Source organism: Strigops habroptila, chromosome 8, assembly GCF_004027225.2.
Source record: "Strigops habroptila isolate Jane chromosome 8, bStrHab1.2.pri, whole genome shotgun sequence".
NCBI classification, from domain to species: Eukaryota; Metazoa; Chordata; class Aves; order Psittaciformes; family Psittacidae; genus Strigops; species Strigops habroptila.
Window position 1 is genome coordinate 51507306 of NC_044284.2, and position 16870 is coordinate 51524175.

General features: G+C 37.9%; 1 protein-coding gene across 9 annotated transcripts in view; it reads left to right on the plus strand.

The window, feature by feature from the left end:
* Positions 1-16870, plus strand: part of ST3GAL3 (ST3 beta-galactoside alpha-2,3-sialyltransferase 3) — a 199563-nt gene that overhangs the window by 62288 nt on the left and 120405 nt on the right. For all 9 annotated transcript variants that reach the window (XM_030495513.1, XM_030495509.1, XM_030495512.1 and 6 more), the window contains one exon: positions 42-84. In XM_030495513.1, the coding sequence (XP_030351373.1) occupies positions 42-84 (43 nt within the window). The remainder of the gene's footprint in view (positions 1-41; positions 85-16870) is intronic.

A 16870-nucleotide genomic window follows, 5' to 3' on the forward strand; every position in this document is an offset into this window, starting at 1 on the left:
GCAGTTTTTATGATATTGTGTCCCTTGCTTTTGTTTTCCAGAGTATGACAAACTGGGCTTTCTCCTGAACCTGGACTCAAAATTGTAAGTAGACCAGTAGGACTCTTCTTTGTTTCTGTATTTACAGATTTCTGTTGTAAGCAAATCTTATGTCACCTGGACAGTTGGGTCACTGGACTATACACTTCTACCTGGGACAGCAAAGTCCTGCCGCAACCTGGTGGTTATGACTCCTTTCCTTACATTCAGCTTTGCTGGCCAACTTGGATTATGGTTCACTGTTGTTAATTGCTTAATGGCTGATCAAGAGGCTATAAATGTCTGCCTGAAGCCATGACTGTCAGTCTGATCTAGCTATCCTACTGTTAGTCTTCCAAATGAGGAAAAAATGTATGAAACATTTGAGAGCAGGAAGAATGTCAGTCTGATTTACTGTTGCTTAGAAGTTTTTATTTCCTTTCCACTTGTTCCTTTAAAAATGGATACTACTATTTTTGTTCATAAACTGGAGCAGACAGAACCTCCACACAAGGCAATGACCATTTCCTCAGTCAGAAGAACAGCAAAGTGCTGAAGGAGGATACTCATCACGCTTGTTGCCATAAATCAGTCAAATAGAGACTGAACTTCTTAACACTAGGGGTCACTAGCGACTCTGTTTCTGAGGTCAACAGCCTGGTGGAAATTTTGGTACTGGGAGCAAAAAGACTACTAAAAACTTTCTGCCTCTGCTACTTAAAAAGGCACTGAAGCAGTCTAGTGGCTTCGAATAACGTGAGGATGCAGCCCCTGTATAATGTTGATATAAAAGTGTTACTATAAAAACCATTCTTAATGTTCAGAAAGGTTTGTTGTACTTACAGGGTGTAACATTCAAGTTTTGTGTTTAGTCTTGCTGAGTAGCTTGGGAGCTTCCATAATGAAATAAAAGCCTTGTAAATGTGTTGGGAACTGCTGTTTGCAGGAAATGATAAAGTCGTTAGGTAGGAGTTTATTTTGCATAAGCAGCTGGGTACATAAACTCAACTCTAGTAACTTACCTGACAAAAAGGTACTGTAGAAGAACACGTATGAGAAAGAAAAAACACTGTTTTGTTTTTCTAAAGCCTCTGTGTCTCATTCAGTGTGCAGGAAGAATGGTGTTTACTTCATGAATAGCTGGTCAAGGTTACTTGCTGGTCTTAGTAGTTTTCTGTGTGCTTTTTGTTGCATGCTGTCTGGAGCCCATGCTGGTTGCACAGTTACCATTTTTCTTTATTATATTTTCTGTATTGCGACATCCTTGTGATTTAGAGACAACAGTGTATGTACCTTACAACACTGTGGGATGAGATGATACATTACCTTCAATTTATACATGTAGAAGTCAAAGCAAAAAATGTGAAATGGGTAAGTGACCTTTGAAATAATGTCTTGGTTAGGGAAATTTTTATTTTATTTTTTTAAAATTTTTAAGTAGTCTGATTTTTGGTTTTTTCCAGACTATGTATTTTGTAATGTCTGAGTTACTGAACACACCCATTGACTGTCCACACACTTTTGGCATACCAGCTTTGGATACCAGCCTGTGCTGTGTCCAAACCAAGGCTTCAGCCTTGCGCTTCCTGTTCTTCTTTCTGTGTTCACTTGTCCTTTTCTTTGTTGCTTTTAGCAATCCTATTGAGTCTTCCTTCCCTCAAGCCTCCTTTAATTCTTTCCTGACTTATCTACTTCAATTACATCTCTCTGAGATATGACCTGCTCCTGCTTAGACTACAGTTTGAGGCCAAGTGAAGTTTTTACCTGCTGGAGGTCTTCCAAAACCCTAATTTTTTTTTTATTAAAACCTCCCCATGATAAAAACTCTCTTAATACCTTTTATTAAAGAAAGATTCTGTTGACTGCTTAAAATGCATTCAAAATACATTTTGAATGAAAAATGGGTGATAGCCTAGAGGAGTTGCTGTTGTTCCACAAGTTCAGCATGTGTAGTCAGGGTACCAAACATATTTTCTAAGTACACACTGAATTCAGTGGAACTCAGTGGTTAAAAATACTTTCCGCAGCTCAGTCAAAATAGTACCATTGTAAAAGCATTGTCTGGTTAAAAAAAATTTTGCTTAGAGTTGAAAGGGGTGCAATATGTTCTGCACTGACGACTTTATTGGCAGAAGTAATTTAATTACGTCTGTTGTTGTGATATAATCATTCTGTTGGAATTTTGCCATAGATCATAACTTCATAGGGTTCACTTAATTCACAGCATGTGAGCATCATATGTGACTTGAAGCACTTGGGGCAACGGTTAGGTTTCTCTCTTTTTTTTTTTTTCCTTAATCTTTCATTTGCTCAAAGTCTGTTCCTGGCTGTGTTACTGGATGTCATTTAAACTAATGACCTGGAGAACTAACATTTTCTACAAAGGTAGGTCTGCATTAAAACTGAGAGTGCTCCTACTTGCATTTTAAATGACATTATAAGAGGGAAGTATTTACCTGAATAAATAGTAATGTGCCCATTTGCCTTTGCATCTTTAATTTTTCATGTATTTCATGAATAGTGCCCTCTACTCCATAGATGCCCAGGGCATGTTGTTAGGTATAATGCATCCTGTTGTGGATACATCTATGTAATGATTCTGTTCACTGGTTCTCTCTGAGTTTAGGGAAATAGTAATGAAACCAGATTTGTTCACTTGTAAAGAAAAATCTGAGCACTTGAGAAGTGTTTTCTGTGGGAACTGTGTGTCTGATGCATGCCTTGCTATAGCATTAGGGAGGGTGGTATGGCCAGAAACTTCACCTGGAAGGGAATGGCCATTTTTAAAGATATTGTGCAGATGCTTCATGGAAATTACCAGTTCTGACCAGAGGTCTTGTTGCTCTGAGCTTGTCAGAAAGGATAGTATGAAGAAGCAGAATGCTTCCTTTCGTACTGCCTGTGCTTAGGTTATCCTTTTTAGCTTTTAAAAAGCACGATGGTATCCAGGTGGGGATTGCTAATGAAATATAGGGTGAATGAAAAGCTGAGGACATCTGTAGGCAACATAGTATATTAAGTTGTTTCCTCAGTCAAAACGAGACCTAGGGCTCCTCAAGACCAAATTAGTGAAAAAGACCTATTGCAAGAGGAGTTTATCTTTTATTTATGCTTGTACCAACCATAACATCATCAGCAAAATTAGAATATCAATACTAAGTATGCGCAAAGTACAGAAACAGGCCAGTTCATACAGTTCTACTAGGTAAAGAGGTCTCCCAAGCAACAGAGCCACACACTGTTTTAAAATCTGTAAGAATAAAATCCAACGTTTACTGGTTGTGTAAGAAAAATACTTATACAAAATATACAGTACAATTCACAAGTCTTAATTCTTGGAGGGACGAATAGTTCCCGAACAACATAAGGCCATCAATCACATTAGTGACTCAGCCAGTGGATTACTAGGTGCCACCAAATGCCAAGATTTGCAGTCACTTTGTAACATCTGTGCTTGGCAAAGGGTTGCATGCTTTTATTATTATTATTATTATTATTATTATTAAATGTTTGTATTGTAGTAGTTCTTTGGGGCTGACCAGGTCCTAGAAAGATGAGTCTCATTCACTACAAATTCTGAATCATTCTTTGAGCAGAATCTCTTTACATTGAATTACATGAGATTTCTGTAGGAGGATCAGCATATGATCATGTAGTTAGTTATCTTTATAATTAGTTAATTGTAACTGTAATTATATTACGCTTAATAACTGTATCTTAATGCGTATTTAGTGGGTCCAGCTGGAGGTTGCATGGTCATTCTTTATTCTGTCACTACACTGTGAAAGCTGGGTTAGTCACCTTAATGATTACTTTGAGTATGCCTTGGCACATTACATGTTTAGATTCACTTGTCTTGCACATGTGAAAAGCTCCTTTTTGTAATAATTCATGTGAGTTGGGGGCTTCCCCCTCATGTTTTTGCCCTCGTGCGTCTGTACTAGCTTTCCATACTCTCCTGGCATGCCATTTACTCAGTGAGAGATGGAAGCTAGTGACTGCTACTTCTGTCGTTGTTTCAAACTCATCCTTCAAAAGCTATTTTCAAAGGTAATTTAGCAGTTAGATTGGTGGTTTGATGCTTTTAAACAACAGCCAGAAAAAAGCTCCCCTTGGGTGATGGTGGATCTTTTCACCTGCCACAGTCAGCTCAAAACCTTGGATGTTAAAATCTCAGTTGATGAATGATGGGGGAAGTGTCCCAGGGTTTGACTTTGGGGAAGAACCAATCCCTCCATAAAGTTTTGAAAATGTTAGAAGATGTGCTTAAGCTTACTGGAGTAATTCTTCACTTAAACAAAAAGGTAGTAGGTATTATGTGTTAACTTGAGAAAAAGGTAAAAACAGGCAAAAAAATTGCTACCCCTCTCACATAAAAAAAAGAGTGAGATCAGTATGGTTGACCACAATAACATACTACTAACATAGTTAATACACTGTATTTATACAATATATGGTTTATATTTTATATTGTGTACTTTGGAAATTTTTAGGCAGTACTTAACGAAAAGGAGAAATGTTTTTTTCAAGTGGGCTCTGAGCTTTGCTAGGCATTTTGTGATACTGTGGTTCATGATTTACATGGTTTTTCCAATATTATAGAGTAGATTTGGGAAGTGCAAAAAAGATTTTTTTGAATATTGATAATAATTTCAAACTTTGCTTTTAAAAGAAAAGACAAAGAAATTGAGTCTTTGGGGAGGGTGGGGGAGTGTGAGGGTGGAGGGAAAGAAGCCAGAAATAACAACCTTCACCCTGGAAACTCAAATGAAACTTGATCTAGACTTTGAAAAGACCGTAAAAATGGAGGGAGTTTGTGCTAGGGGAACACACAGATTGGGTTACTTCTGTTTGTTGAAATTTCTTTACTTCAGAACTTTAATAATGAAGAACTGAAGGAGAGCCCCTTCCCCTCATTTTGTTTCTATGGTGGGAGGTTTCTTTGAAACTGCTTGTGTCTATGTGTAGTACTTTGCCATTAAGCACTGTAAAAATAAGCAATAAATGTGTTGGAATGCTGGACTTTCCCTGTGCCTTCTGCTGTGGGGTTTCTGTGTGCCCTGTCTTCCTTCCCATTTATCTTGTACTCCTGCGATCCTGAGGCGGGAAAAAAAGGAGTGGGAAGTCCCAATGATCTCCCGTCCTCCTTAGGCAGGAGTAAGAGTGTGTCTCATGGGCTAAATGGAGAGATTCTGACCATCACAAGCAAGAGTGTCCTGATGCTTTTTCTGAAAGATTATTTCAAGGCTTAGCATACTTTGACATTGGTATTCTCCTGGTAGTTGGATATTTATTTCTCTTTCATTTCAGATTTTTCTTTGACTTTTAATTCATGTCCTTCTCCCTAATCTCTTCCAATCTATACTAATTGTTTGAGTACTTCAAATATGTAAGAAAGTGAACCCTAGCCATTCACAGTGATTCAATTACTGTGCTGTTTGTTGTTCATGCATGAAACCTCCCACGTTTGGGTGGGGTGTAACTACCATCCACATTTTTCGTTTTACTCTTCTTAGCTCATTTTAGGTTTTTTCCATTTTGATCTTTTGGAAGTCTCTTAAGGATTTCTCACGTGAGTCTCTGCAATCTAGCTTTGGGATTCTTGTGTTAGACACAATTTAGTTGATGAAGAAGATAAAGACTGCAGAAGTCGGAATTACTGGCTGCTTAGGACTGATTCATTACTTGATTTGTTAAGTACAAACAAAGTCAAAAACTTCTGTTTGGTGCTTTTAAAAGGGCCTGTTTCCTGAAGCTGGAAGTAATTATGAACCAAACCATGTGGGAAAAGAATGTAAAGTAAAAAATATGAATAGCTGGGTATTGTTTAGAGCAGTTTTATACTGTTTGCCACAACAAGTTCAGTTTCATAAGAAAGAAATACTAATGGAAAAACAGTTTTACCATAAGTATAAGGGAAAACAGTGATAATGTATTTATAGAAAAGGTAGAAGTCTTCGATAGATACATGGAGTTTTGTTCTCTTTGGATGAGAAAATACAAAAGTGCTTTCCTTAATATTGACAACAAAAATTCAAGTAGAGATACCTGGGTTTATGTGCTTTAGGATTGGTATGTCTGGACAATGTGCTTGCAAGAATTTCTGAAGAAGTAGCTGAGAACTTTTTGGACTGCTAGAGATTAATATAAATCTTCAGACAGCAGGGGTTCTCCATATTCCTGGCAGAATGTAGATGTACAGATATTTTAAAAGCAAAAGGGAATGACTCATAAGCTTTTCAACCTGTTTTTGATTCTGAGCACAATAGCATAATGGCCACTGAGCACAATAACATAATGGCCAATAGGAGTTTCCAGCAAAAAAAGAAAGAAAAAAAAAGTGGGGAAAATAAAAAGTAATACATATACTTCCAATTATTGTGCATATTAAATAGAAAACACTTTTTGTTAGATGGGCTTGTTCTTTAAGTGAATGTTCATGAAAGTGCCTGGTATGCATGAGATTTGATTTCTTTTTTGATATGTTCCTCTTAGGGCTGGATTTGTACATCTTGTGCTTTTTAGCCAGCCAGATTAGTTGCATAAAACCTGGTAAGTCTATAAAGAAAAGACTCAGTCCTTTTTTCCACTCCATATCTGTAAGGTGGAACACTTACTTTGCTGTAGTTCTTCATGACGGTAGCATTAACCTAATTAAATGTATGTTTGTTTGTTTTGCTGGGGTGGATATAGTTACAACTAGTTAACTTTACAAGTTTCTATTAACTGTTGTTCGAGCATAGATTTTTATAGTTGTTGCATTCACAGAAGGCTAAATTTACTTTAGTAGCAAAACCCAATTCAGGGATTATCTGTAAACTCATAAATTATGTGGGGCCCTCCTGTTGCTTTATCCTCTTGGGAAAAGAGCATATAAAAAGCCATGCTTAATGTTCTTCCTTCAGAAAACTGTTCTGAAACTCGGAGATAAATTGCTTTAGTTTTGTCCAGTTTCTGCACTGGTAAGCTTGTTAAATTTCTAGTTACTGAATGTACTCCTATGAAGACCTTCTTGCTCTCTGAATAATTTATGAAAATTGAATGGATTGGGCTATCTAAGCATTGATCATTCCCAAAACTTCAGTTAAAGAGGTCAGAAATATTGCATGAAGACCATTAAAGGAATTAATTCTAATTGGCTAAACACCAGTGTTCATCATTGTATTCTTGGTACTTGTCATAATGAACAAAGTACTAGCACACATTGTGGAAACAGGTGATTTTCTTGCTGCCTGTCCTGAATCAAAGCAGTTGTGAGTTTATCATTAAACCGATGCAAGAGTCACCTCTGTTGGAAATCCCAGAGGCGTGTGTGTGATCACCAAGCATCAACTCTCTGCACCTGCCTGGCTTGACACAAATCCCTTATTGCAGGCCAGAACTGTTCCACTTCCAAAGAGAAATCTTCTTCCCTTCTCTTTCCCCTTGGAAACGTTTTAGGGAATCCTCATCTGATGGTTGAATGGAAATCAAATGTATTCCAGCAAGGGAACATTAAGCTGTTTATCAATACTGCCTCTGAAACATGTCACGTACTCTGAAGAACACTCATGCTATGGTATCTAGACACAGCTTACTTGTCAGCTCCTAATTTATATTTTTCTGTAGCTGGCTGTGAGGAGGTTTTGTAAATGGGGTGTATGGGAAGAGACAGCTTACTTTACTCAGTCTGCCTCTAAATTTGTCTTCCACATTGCTACAATATGACCAGAGACGTCAAGGCTTTGCTGTCTGTATGTGCTAAGAATGCCATTTATAAATTTTAAGAATATGTAGTAGGTCATTGAGGCAGGGAAAGAGTTTGGTGGAACACATGCATACAGACTTCTTGTGTGTTGGGGAAGGACAGTAAAACCAACACATACAATTCTTTTAACATCTTTTACTTTTAATACTTTTTATTTAATTAATGAATACTTCCAATAGTCTATTAGGTTAGAAAACAATATTTCATTTATGCTAAAAGAAAGCAGGAAACCTTTTTGCTGTGCTTAAGAGGAATTGCCTAGCAGAAGAGAGAATGGTGATCTGCCAGATAGTGACATGCTGTGAAACCACAATCCTTTAACTTTCTGCAGAGATGATAAGTTAAAGGAACTCTGGGTGAGAGAGGCCGAAGGAACCCTGATAAATACAATCTAGAAGTGGTTTCTATTTTACTTGTTCTGTTCCCAGTCTTATGACTGGAAACCTGACAGTAAGTCTTGCTTAGTAAAAATCTCTTTATTTTATACTTCATTTTATTTTATTAAAGTTGTTCTGGGACTGAAGGACAAGGTAAGGTTTGATTAAGGTGATAAAATTAGAATATGCTTTTTCCTTGAGCAGCCGTGACGTTCCTGACACCTTAACAAATCTGCACTGGAGAAGTACTCTAAAGGACCCCAGACCTGACAAGGGCTGGTGAGAGAGCTGACAATGTATGATGCCCTTTTCAGTGAACAAAACATGATGAAGGCTACTTTGCAGCAGGAAGGATACTTAGCAGCTGCATCTGATGTGCCATGTCAGGGTGGAAGTCGTGTAGTTGTTATTGCTGTAAGATGTTTTTGAGGTTATGGATGTTTTAATTAAATTGTGAGGCTTAGACGAGGTTTTCTCAGTTGTTTTTTGAGAAAACCAAGCAATTAAATTAACTTTTATTAAATACTTTGTACTCTTACATTACACAGAAGCCCATGTGATTCTTTCTCAGCTCACAGCAGAAATGAAAACAGGCAGAAATGCTCCTTTTGACACTTGCTGCAGCCCCAGTCTTGGTCTCAGCAACGAGAATCAGGACCACAAAGGGAGGGACAGAATACTGACAACACGTATGTGCTGCTTTTTCCTTGTCTGCCATGCAGTCTGTTCTGGCTTGTTAAAGAAGGATAAACTGAAAAGCCAACAAACAAAATGTTTTTGATTTGCATATTGAATGTGCTTGGATACTTCTGTTTGATTTCAGACCTTTTAATTGCTACTTAGAAGAATCTTCCCCTGGCTCTTTAAAATAAGGTTATCTTGAAGACCTGAAAAATGTGAGTGGTGTCCTGTACAGCTGCAAAACATCAAGTGCCCTCCTCCTGCTCCTTTTTATCCTCTTTTAGTGACTCTTTTTTACATCACTGAATGCAGAAATCTCCAAAGGTGGTTGTGTCATTTGAATGTTTGAGTCAGAGACCTTGATCTGTGCAGTATTCAAAGCTCTCTTTTATCATTGAACTCCAGTAATTTTTGTGAAGTGTTGCTATTTTGATGAATTAACAAGGAGGAGAGGATAGGATTTGTCTTGTTGAAAAGTGAAACCTATTTCAATTCTCAGCCTTGGCACTCTCCTTTAGCCTGTGCACCAGCATCTTAGAAAGCCACTTCTCTCTCTTTTGGAGAGCCACAAATAAGCTCCTTCTCATGTAGTACTGATGTTCAGTGAAGTTAGGGGTGATATAAGATGAAGGAAAGTCTGATTAATTGGGCTGTTAAGTTCTTTGAGACAAACTTTATTCTGTCCTCTGAGTAATTGTGGTTACATATGGCAGTTTGGATGTTGGTTGGATGGCCTTTTCAGACAAGCAGCTCTTCTTTGAAGTGGGGAAAAAAAAAAGTTATCTAAGCAGAAGAGCATTCACTAGAACAATGTATGGAGTAAACGGGAGACTTTTTTGATCTGGGTGGCTCTGCAGCTGTTCTTACTGCTGAGAGTTCTGGCTATTCTTAATTATTTACCTAAAGCAGTTTGGATTTTTGTTAGTTTTGTGAGGGTAGCTTTAGTCACAGTGTTTGCAAGGGTTCCTCCAAGTCAGGGTTATGTTCTATATTTACAGCAAGGTTTCTGGAGGAAACATTTTCCTCCCAATATGTAGCCTTCCTCTTCTTAAGACTTCAGTGTGTTACTTATTAGATTTGTTGATGTCTGTTTGAATTCATGATATCTGTCTCTAATATGGGTCAGTGAAGATAGATTTTTTTTTTTTGGGGGGGCTACTACCTCAGAAAGAAGAGTGAGAAAAATTCAGAGTTTCAGAAGAGTGAGAAAAATTCAGAGCCTCATGACTATATACAGCATTTTGTAAAACTTCTGTTAAACCACATTCCCCAATTGTGAGGTCACCTCTATGTACCATCTAAAGCAATTTATTCTCTGACCACTGTTGTTTTCCTCTCAATTTCAGTCCAGCTCAAAAATAAAGGAAAAAAAGAAGAGAAGTCCTTACCATATCCAGAGTCTTTTTCTACAGTTAAGAGGAGTTACGTTGTAATTCCATCCCAGGCTGTTCAGATCTTCCTAAGAAATGGTTAAAGGGGAACCTTTATCACCCTTACTCCTGCAAAGTTACCAAAGGAACTGAAAAGGGGAGGGTGTTGTCGACTGTTCTTGTTAAAGATTTGCTATCAGGTAACAAGAGAGATTTTTCCAGGTGGGATTTATTCCCCTAAGGTTTAGTCTCTGCCAGCTGCCTGTGCAATAGATCTGCTACTGCAACAGAAAGGGTTGGGCTTTCTTTGTGGGAAGATAAAAATGGCCAGACCAGAGGATTCACCTGCCCCAGTGTCTTGTCTCAAAGTGCTCCCTAGAATTGTTTAGGGAAGGAGGAAAAGTACATCAGTGTGAAGCAATCCTTGCTCCAGTGTCGGTCTCCAGCTTCCAAGGAGAGGAAGCTTTGATATTCCTGAGTTGTGGATGCTGTTAGACCGCTTAATAGCTTTTGATCCCATCTATACATCTGGCTTCTATAACACACTGACATAAAGAAATCTACGAAGTAACTGCATATTATATGAAAGAAGTGCTTCCTTCTGTCAGTGTTTTACTGTCTTTAGGATAATTTTGGTTGATGTTCTGATGATATGGGAAATAGTGAATAATAAATCACTGTTGATCTTTTCCATAGCATTCTCCTATGCTAGTGTGCTCTCACACCTAGCTAAACACTGAAATGAAGTGTTCCATAGCCTGACTGTGTTTTGCAATGAAATTAAGTACATTTTTCAGAAGGAAGATTTGGTGATTAAAATCTGTTCCTTAGCGTAACTGATTTTCTCATTTGGCATTTAAAACTAAATGGCTATGCACTGGATTGTGACATTTAAATCTACTGAACTGTAGTATCCACAGACATAAAACTAATTTTGGCTAGAATGCTTCAGGAATTCTTAGTCGATCTTTTTTTTTCCCCTACAGCTGTAGGCTTTGGGGAGGTATCTTTGGTTTCAGATGTGCTGATTCCTACTAGCCTGAGCAGAGGATTCCTAGATTGTAATTGAGTTGAATTATTTATTCTCATCTCTTTAGCACTTGTTTGTCTCTTCTGGACCTACACTGCTGGATTCATTACACTACAAATGGAAAAACACAGTTCCCCATCCAAAGAAAGCATTGTCTGTTTGAAGATGTAACAGATGAGGGTTGGTGATGAATACTTAAGGGTTACAGCAACAAAATTTTTACATTTCAATTTATATTCTTGCATTCCTTTGGACAAAAATGGATGTGATAGGTTAGCATTTTATTTCCCATCAGACTTTTAATTGAGTCACTTTTTATGGCCATAGCACGAACAGCACAATGCTCCCTTAAATAGAGAATTGCAGCATTTAATCTTTGCAAGTGTTGAAAATTACATGTTCTAATATTAGGAGCACTATAATTTCTGACTTTGGGGAAATAGAGTTTATTCAGACATTCTTTAGACAGTTCTTTCAGAAAGCAGTTCAGGTAGGAATCCCAGTTGACCATCAAGAGAGTTTTTATTGACTGCTGAGTCCCATCTCCAAAAAAGTGACTATCTTCCACTAGGTCATCCTAGTCTCTTGTCTTTAAAACCAGAATGTTGATACTTATTACTGAGGATGGAAACCAGTAATTTTGGATCTGTGGAAACTAGAATAGATAAAAGCCCAGTAAGGCTCATTCAGGAATTATGTTGGTGATCACCAAGTTACTTCGTCATTAAGTTACAAGTTTTTAAAGAATTGAAAACTCGGGGAGCAGTCATCTTCGTATTTTGATTTTTTTTTTTTCTTTCTTTCCTAAAAATAAAGGCTGCCTTCTGTGAAAATAAATTTTCTGTATTTCATGCTTTTTGTTTAGTCTAACAATTGGTATTTCAGCCAGTTGTTTTCCCCTTTCCATGTTTCTTTAAAAACACAAACAAACCCTCAAGTGGACTGTTTTTGTTACTCCTTATCTGTGTGTATTTGAACACAATTCTTTTTCTCTGTGCTACTAGTCTTAAAGGTAAGATGTAACAGCAACAGAATCTTTTAAAAAAGGGGGAAGCTTATAGAAACCAAAGAGATCAGATCAGGGATATTACTCAATTCTTGGAGGAGTATGCAGCATGAGGTCACATACAAAATGTGCCATGGACTTCTCTGTGATTTTTTTTAATCTGCATCCTTTGAATCTGGTTTTATAAACTCAGTATTTAGTTTATTTACATATTTAAGACAAACAAAACCTTTCTAGCTAGAAAACGTCAGGGGGGTTTTTTTGTTTGTTTTTTGTCCACAAGGATCCCAACACTTTCTTATGATTTCATGTAAGGTTATTAACTGAGAAGCTCCAGGCAGGGTTGTTGGATTCTGTGAACTACCAGAGATGGTACAATGAGAGAGTCCATTCTGATAGAAAAATCACAGCTGTATTTCTTAAGATGTTTATGTATTTAGCACTGCTGAGACTAATCTGAAATTCCTCCTTCTTCCCAGTGATCTAATTCCTAGTATGCCAAAGACCAGGAATGGAATTTAGTCAGGATCCTTGTGCCTTTTTTGTGGGTGGAAACCTCTTCTGTGTGTACAAAGATGACATTTCACAAAGGGTGAACGGCAATGCCAGTGGTAGTGGTCTTCAGCTGCCAGTGCCCCTCTGTCTAGCATGCATTTCCCAAAGGGGATCATGGATTTGCATCGTGCCTTCATTCAGGGCTATGGAGGTGGGTCGTGGGTTTGAGTGGAATGTCTTAAAAACTTTGTTTTCCTGGGCCAGTTTAATGTAACCTAATCTTCTTCAGCTGGTGTTCTTGAGTAGTCCAAATAAATAAAGTATGTGTTGATTATCTTCGCTGTTAAGAAATTAATTTTATGAGAAGCTACAATTCTTGGTGGAGAAGCAGAACAGGACATTTTTTAGCATGCATCGTATCCGTATCTTTTTAGAAAGAGGGATTTGGGCTGTCTTTTCTTGTATTCGGTCATACAATCTCCTTGAGGAATTTGCTTACATACTGAAGTAACATTTGAAAATATTTACATCTATTTAGCTGGCCATAGTGTGATAGATGCATTTCCTGTCTCTTGCAGTGTAAGCATTCTGTTTTTCTTCTTCTTTCTCTCTCCTCATTCCTTTCTTTTGTTTGTTTAGTTTTTCCTCAGCTGGAACTAGAAAAATAGCAAATATCACATGATCAGGCTGTGTAATTCTTGAACCAATTTGGAAACTTCTAACACAGCTGTAATCAAGAGTTCCTAAAACTTCTGTTTCAATGTTTCCAAGTGCACACTGCCCTCCTGTTGAACGTGGAGTTCCAGCCATGTACCAAGGCCAAGGTTCATCAGCTCATCTTGTTTCCCTAGTGTCTTGCACTAAAGGAGATTCCACCTGTCAAAATGGCATGATGTATCATGACTCTACACATGAAGTCAGATGTGCAAATACATTTTTTCAGCTCCTTGCTGTTACTAGTGTATGGAAATTGAATACTATGTACATGAAGGCTGCTGTTGCTAATGACTGAGCAGCAGTAACTGAAGGAGAGTAAAAAATCTGCATCATCAGACTTGCTAAAGGTGTCCTCTCCTGCCTTTAGATGAACTTGTAGTATTTGCTGTCAGGCTGACAGTCTATAATGAAGGGAAGGGTTGATGGGGCACTTACTTTCTCATCCATCTCTTTAATACAAGTCCTTGCCAGTTGGGGTGGGAGGGCTACTTTATGGTTTTGTGTTGGGATTTTTCCCCCTCAGATGGGATTTGTTGCTTTGCAAGCTTATGAGATATTATGAAAAAGCATATTGAGGACTGGAAGCTGTCTATTTATTAGGCCGTAAGTGATGTATAAAACAAAGACCATTCAAAGATCTCTGACATCTTGATATTAATTAAAATCTAAACAACTGTACATTCTGGCTGCTCTGGTTGTGTCTTCATTAGTGTCTTGTTTGGAGCAGGCCTGCAGTTTTGAAGCAAATCCCAGCCCCCAAATAAGATTATCTCAAGCAGATGAAGTTTTCCAATTTTTACAATGCACAATTTAAATTCCATGTGGAAGGCAAAGTGGCAAAATTTGTCTCTTATAGTAGATTTTGTAATATTCAATTACATGAGCTTAGTTGTGGACTTTTTTTTTTTGTTAAAAAAGAAAAGTCTAAACACTGAGTTTGTATTACTAATTTCTTTTTTCAAATGGTTTTAGATTCCAGTCGTTTGAGGGTGATATGCTGTCCCTGATCAAGATGTGATGAAGGAATTAACCATGGTCATGTTTTCATATTTGAGATTAGAAGAAGACACACATCTGCCAAATGCAAGGAGAAGGAAAAATCTTGTTACTTTTTCTAAATCCTCTGAAAGCAGCTGGATTTTTAACTTATCCAAATTGTGAAATTTTAAGATTAATGTCCACATAACAGTGTAGAGAAGCACAGAAAATCTTAAGAATTCAGGATGTGTGCTAGTCTCACAGGAGAAAAGTCAGAAGAAAAAGCAACAGTGCATTTTCTTTTTAGTGGAATAAGCCAATTACTTCCTTTTAACTTCACCCTCATTCAGGCACTTGTTTAAGAACTGCAGATGTTTACAGTTACTTACTATGAATTATTTCCCTAATTTATTCTGGATAAATTTATTGTCTTAGTGAGGTTTTCCTGCACAAAATCTGAGCAAAATTTGAGGGTGCACAGTGTAATGTAATTATATCCTTTTTGCTGTCTCCACTAGCTCTTTAACTGCCTCAACCCAATTGGTGCTTTCACTGTAACTATAGGAGCATGAGAATCAGGAGCTGGAATAATGTGCTTGGACCTGGATGATGTAGAGGGGATTTGCCCCTTTGTGTCCTAACAGTCACGATAGCCCTGTCTGGCTCATTGCAACAGCTTGCTGTGTGATCGGCATAGCCTTGGATTCCAGGCACAGTAATGGAGCTAGCAAGATGAAGCTATTTACTAGTGAAGCACTAAGAAAGTAATATTGTTTGGTTTGGTGCATAGTTCTGTTGTAAGCAGCATTCAGGATTACAAATGAGAATCAAACGTAAACTCTTGCAGTGCTGTGCACCATGCTTTGGTAATTTGTCAGGCTGCCTTTGCAGACTGTACCTTCAAGAAGACTGCTTCTTCCATGTGAAAATAAGAAACATAATCAAAGAAGCAGCAACATATGCAGGTATGCTGTAAGTACATTGTCATCAAATACAAATGAGATGCTTATTCATACGTTTCAGTTCTGTATATTTCTTTTTGTTACAGAGCTGTTTACTTACAAACAGCAGTGTGATTTTACAAAGCTGGCTTTGTTTGAAAAAGGTGTAGTTCTCCATGGGATGCTTCATGCAGGATGCTTTGCAGTCTCATTTATGAAAGAGCAAACTGTGAGATGTGTAAATCTGGTAAAAAAAACCCCACAAAGCAAATTAATATATTTAAAATGATGATAGCTTGGATAGCTTCATGTGATAGTAGAATGGTGGACAGCAAGGCTGTATCCAGCCTTAGTCTTAATGTTTTGCATAGAGTTAATCGTTATAAGCATACTGGCAATGACAACTTGTAATGTCTAATACAAAGAAATTGAACAAATAAAATGTGTCCCTAGATGGATTTCAAATGTAGGTGCCCAGTTCTAGTTCTCTGTAGCCTGCTGACTCAGTATGTGGCTAGAAGAAGGGAGATGAACAAATGTTGAATGATCTGAGGTGGCAGCTACAGTTGGCTTACAAGAAGTGTTCTGCCACTGGCACTCTGGATCATGAACTTCATCACATCCAAGAAATGTTAACAGCTCGGCCCCTCGGGCTTTAGCAGCTCTGACTCTTTGTGGGTTTTGTAATTGACAGCTCCACCATCAGTATGCGGCTCTGATTGGCATTCTGTGCGAGCCCAATGCATGAGGGTTTCAGCCTACTATTCTTTCGCAGAAACACCATCGTGGGCATCTGAGTGACATTTTAATTTGATAACGAAAGCGCCATTAAATCAGAAAAGAGAGAAATGCCTGTGTTTGTGGCACAAGATACTTTGTGTGACCACTGAGGTCATTTGAGAAAGGCCTGCTGTTGAAATAGTTATACAAGTTTGCCAGCAATGACTCACTACGTGGTGGCTGCAGATAAATTCCAGTTGCATTCTACTTGTTTTTGAAGATTTTGTTATTAGTGGTTTCTGTATGTTGCTTAAATAGTAAAAATCCAGCAACACTTAAGTTTACTTGATAAAGATGAAAAATTCCCACATTTCTTTATATCTGAAATGCTGCAACAATCTGTGGTCTGTACACCCTGCTGTCCCTTTTGACTAGATCAGAAAAAGATGTGTTTTAGCACCATTAAAACCTTTTTTGTGAGCAATAAGCCTTTCCTTCCTCTCCCTAGTTCTAAAGAGATCCTGACTGGAGTCAGAACACAAGTGCAAGTCTTTGGAATTAAAACTTCTAGATGCTTACATCTTAGATCCCTGCCCATGGCAAGGAGGTCGGAACTAGATGATATTTGAGGTCCCTTCCAACCCAAACCATTCTATGCTTTCTCATCTCGCTCATTTAGAGTGTGTTTCAGGTATCTTTAACCCTATCCTGTGTTTGTTATTCTCCTGTGATGCTATATTGCAACAAATAAATACCTGTCTGTGTTTGCTATTATTCTCCACAGCTGTTT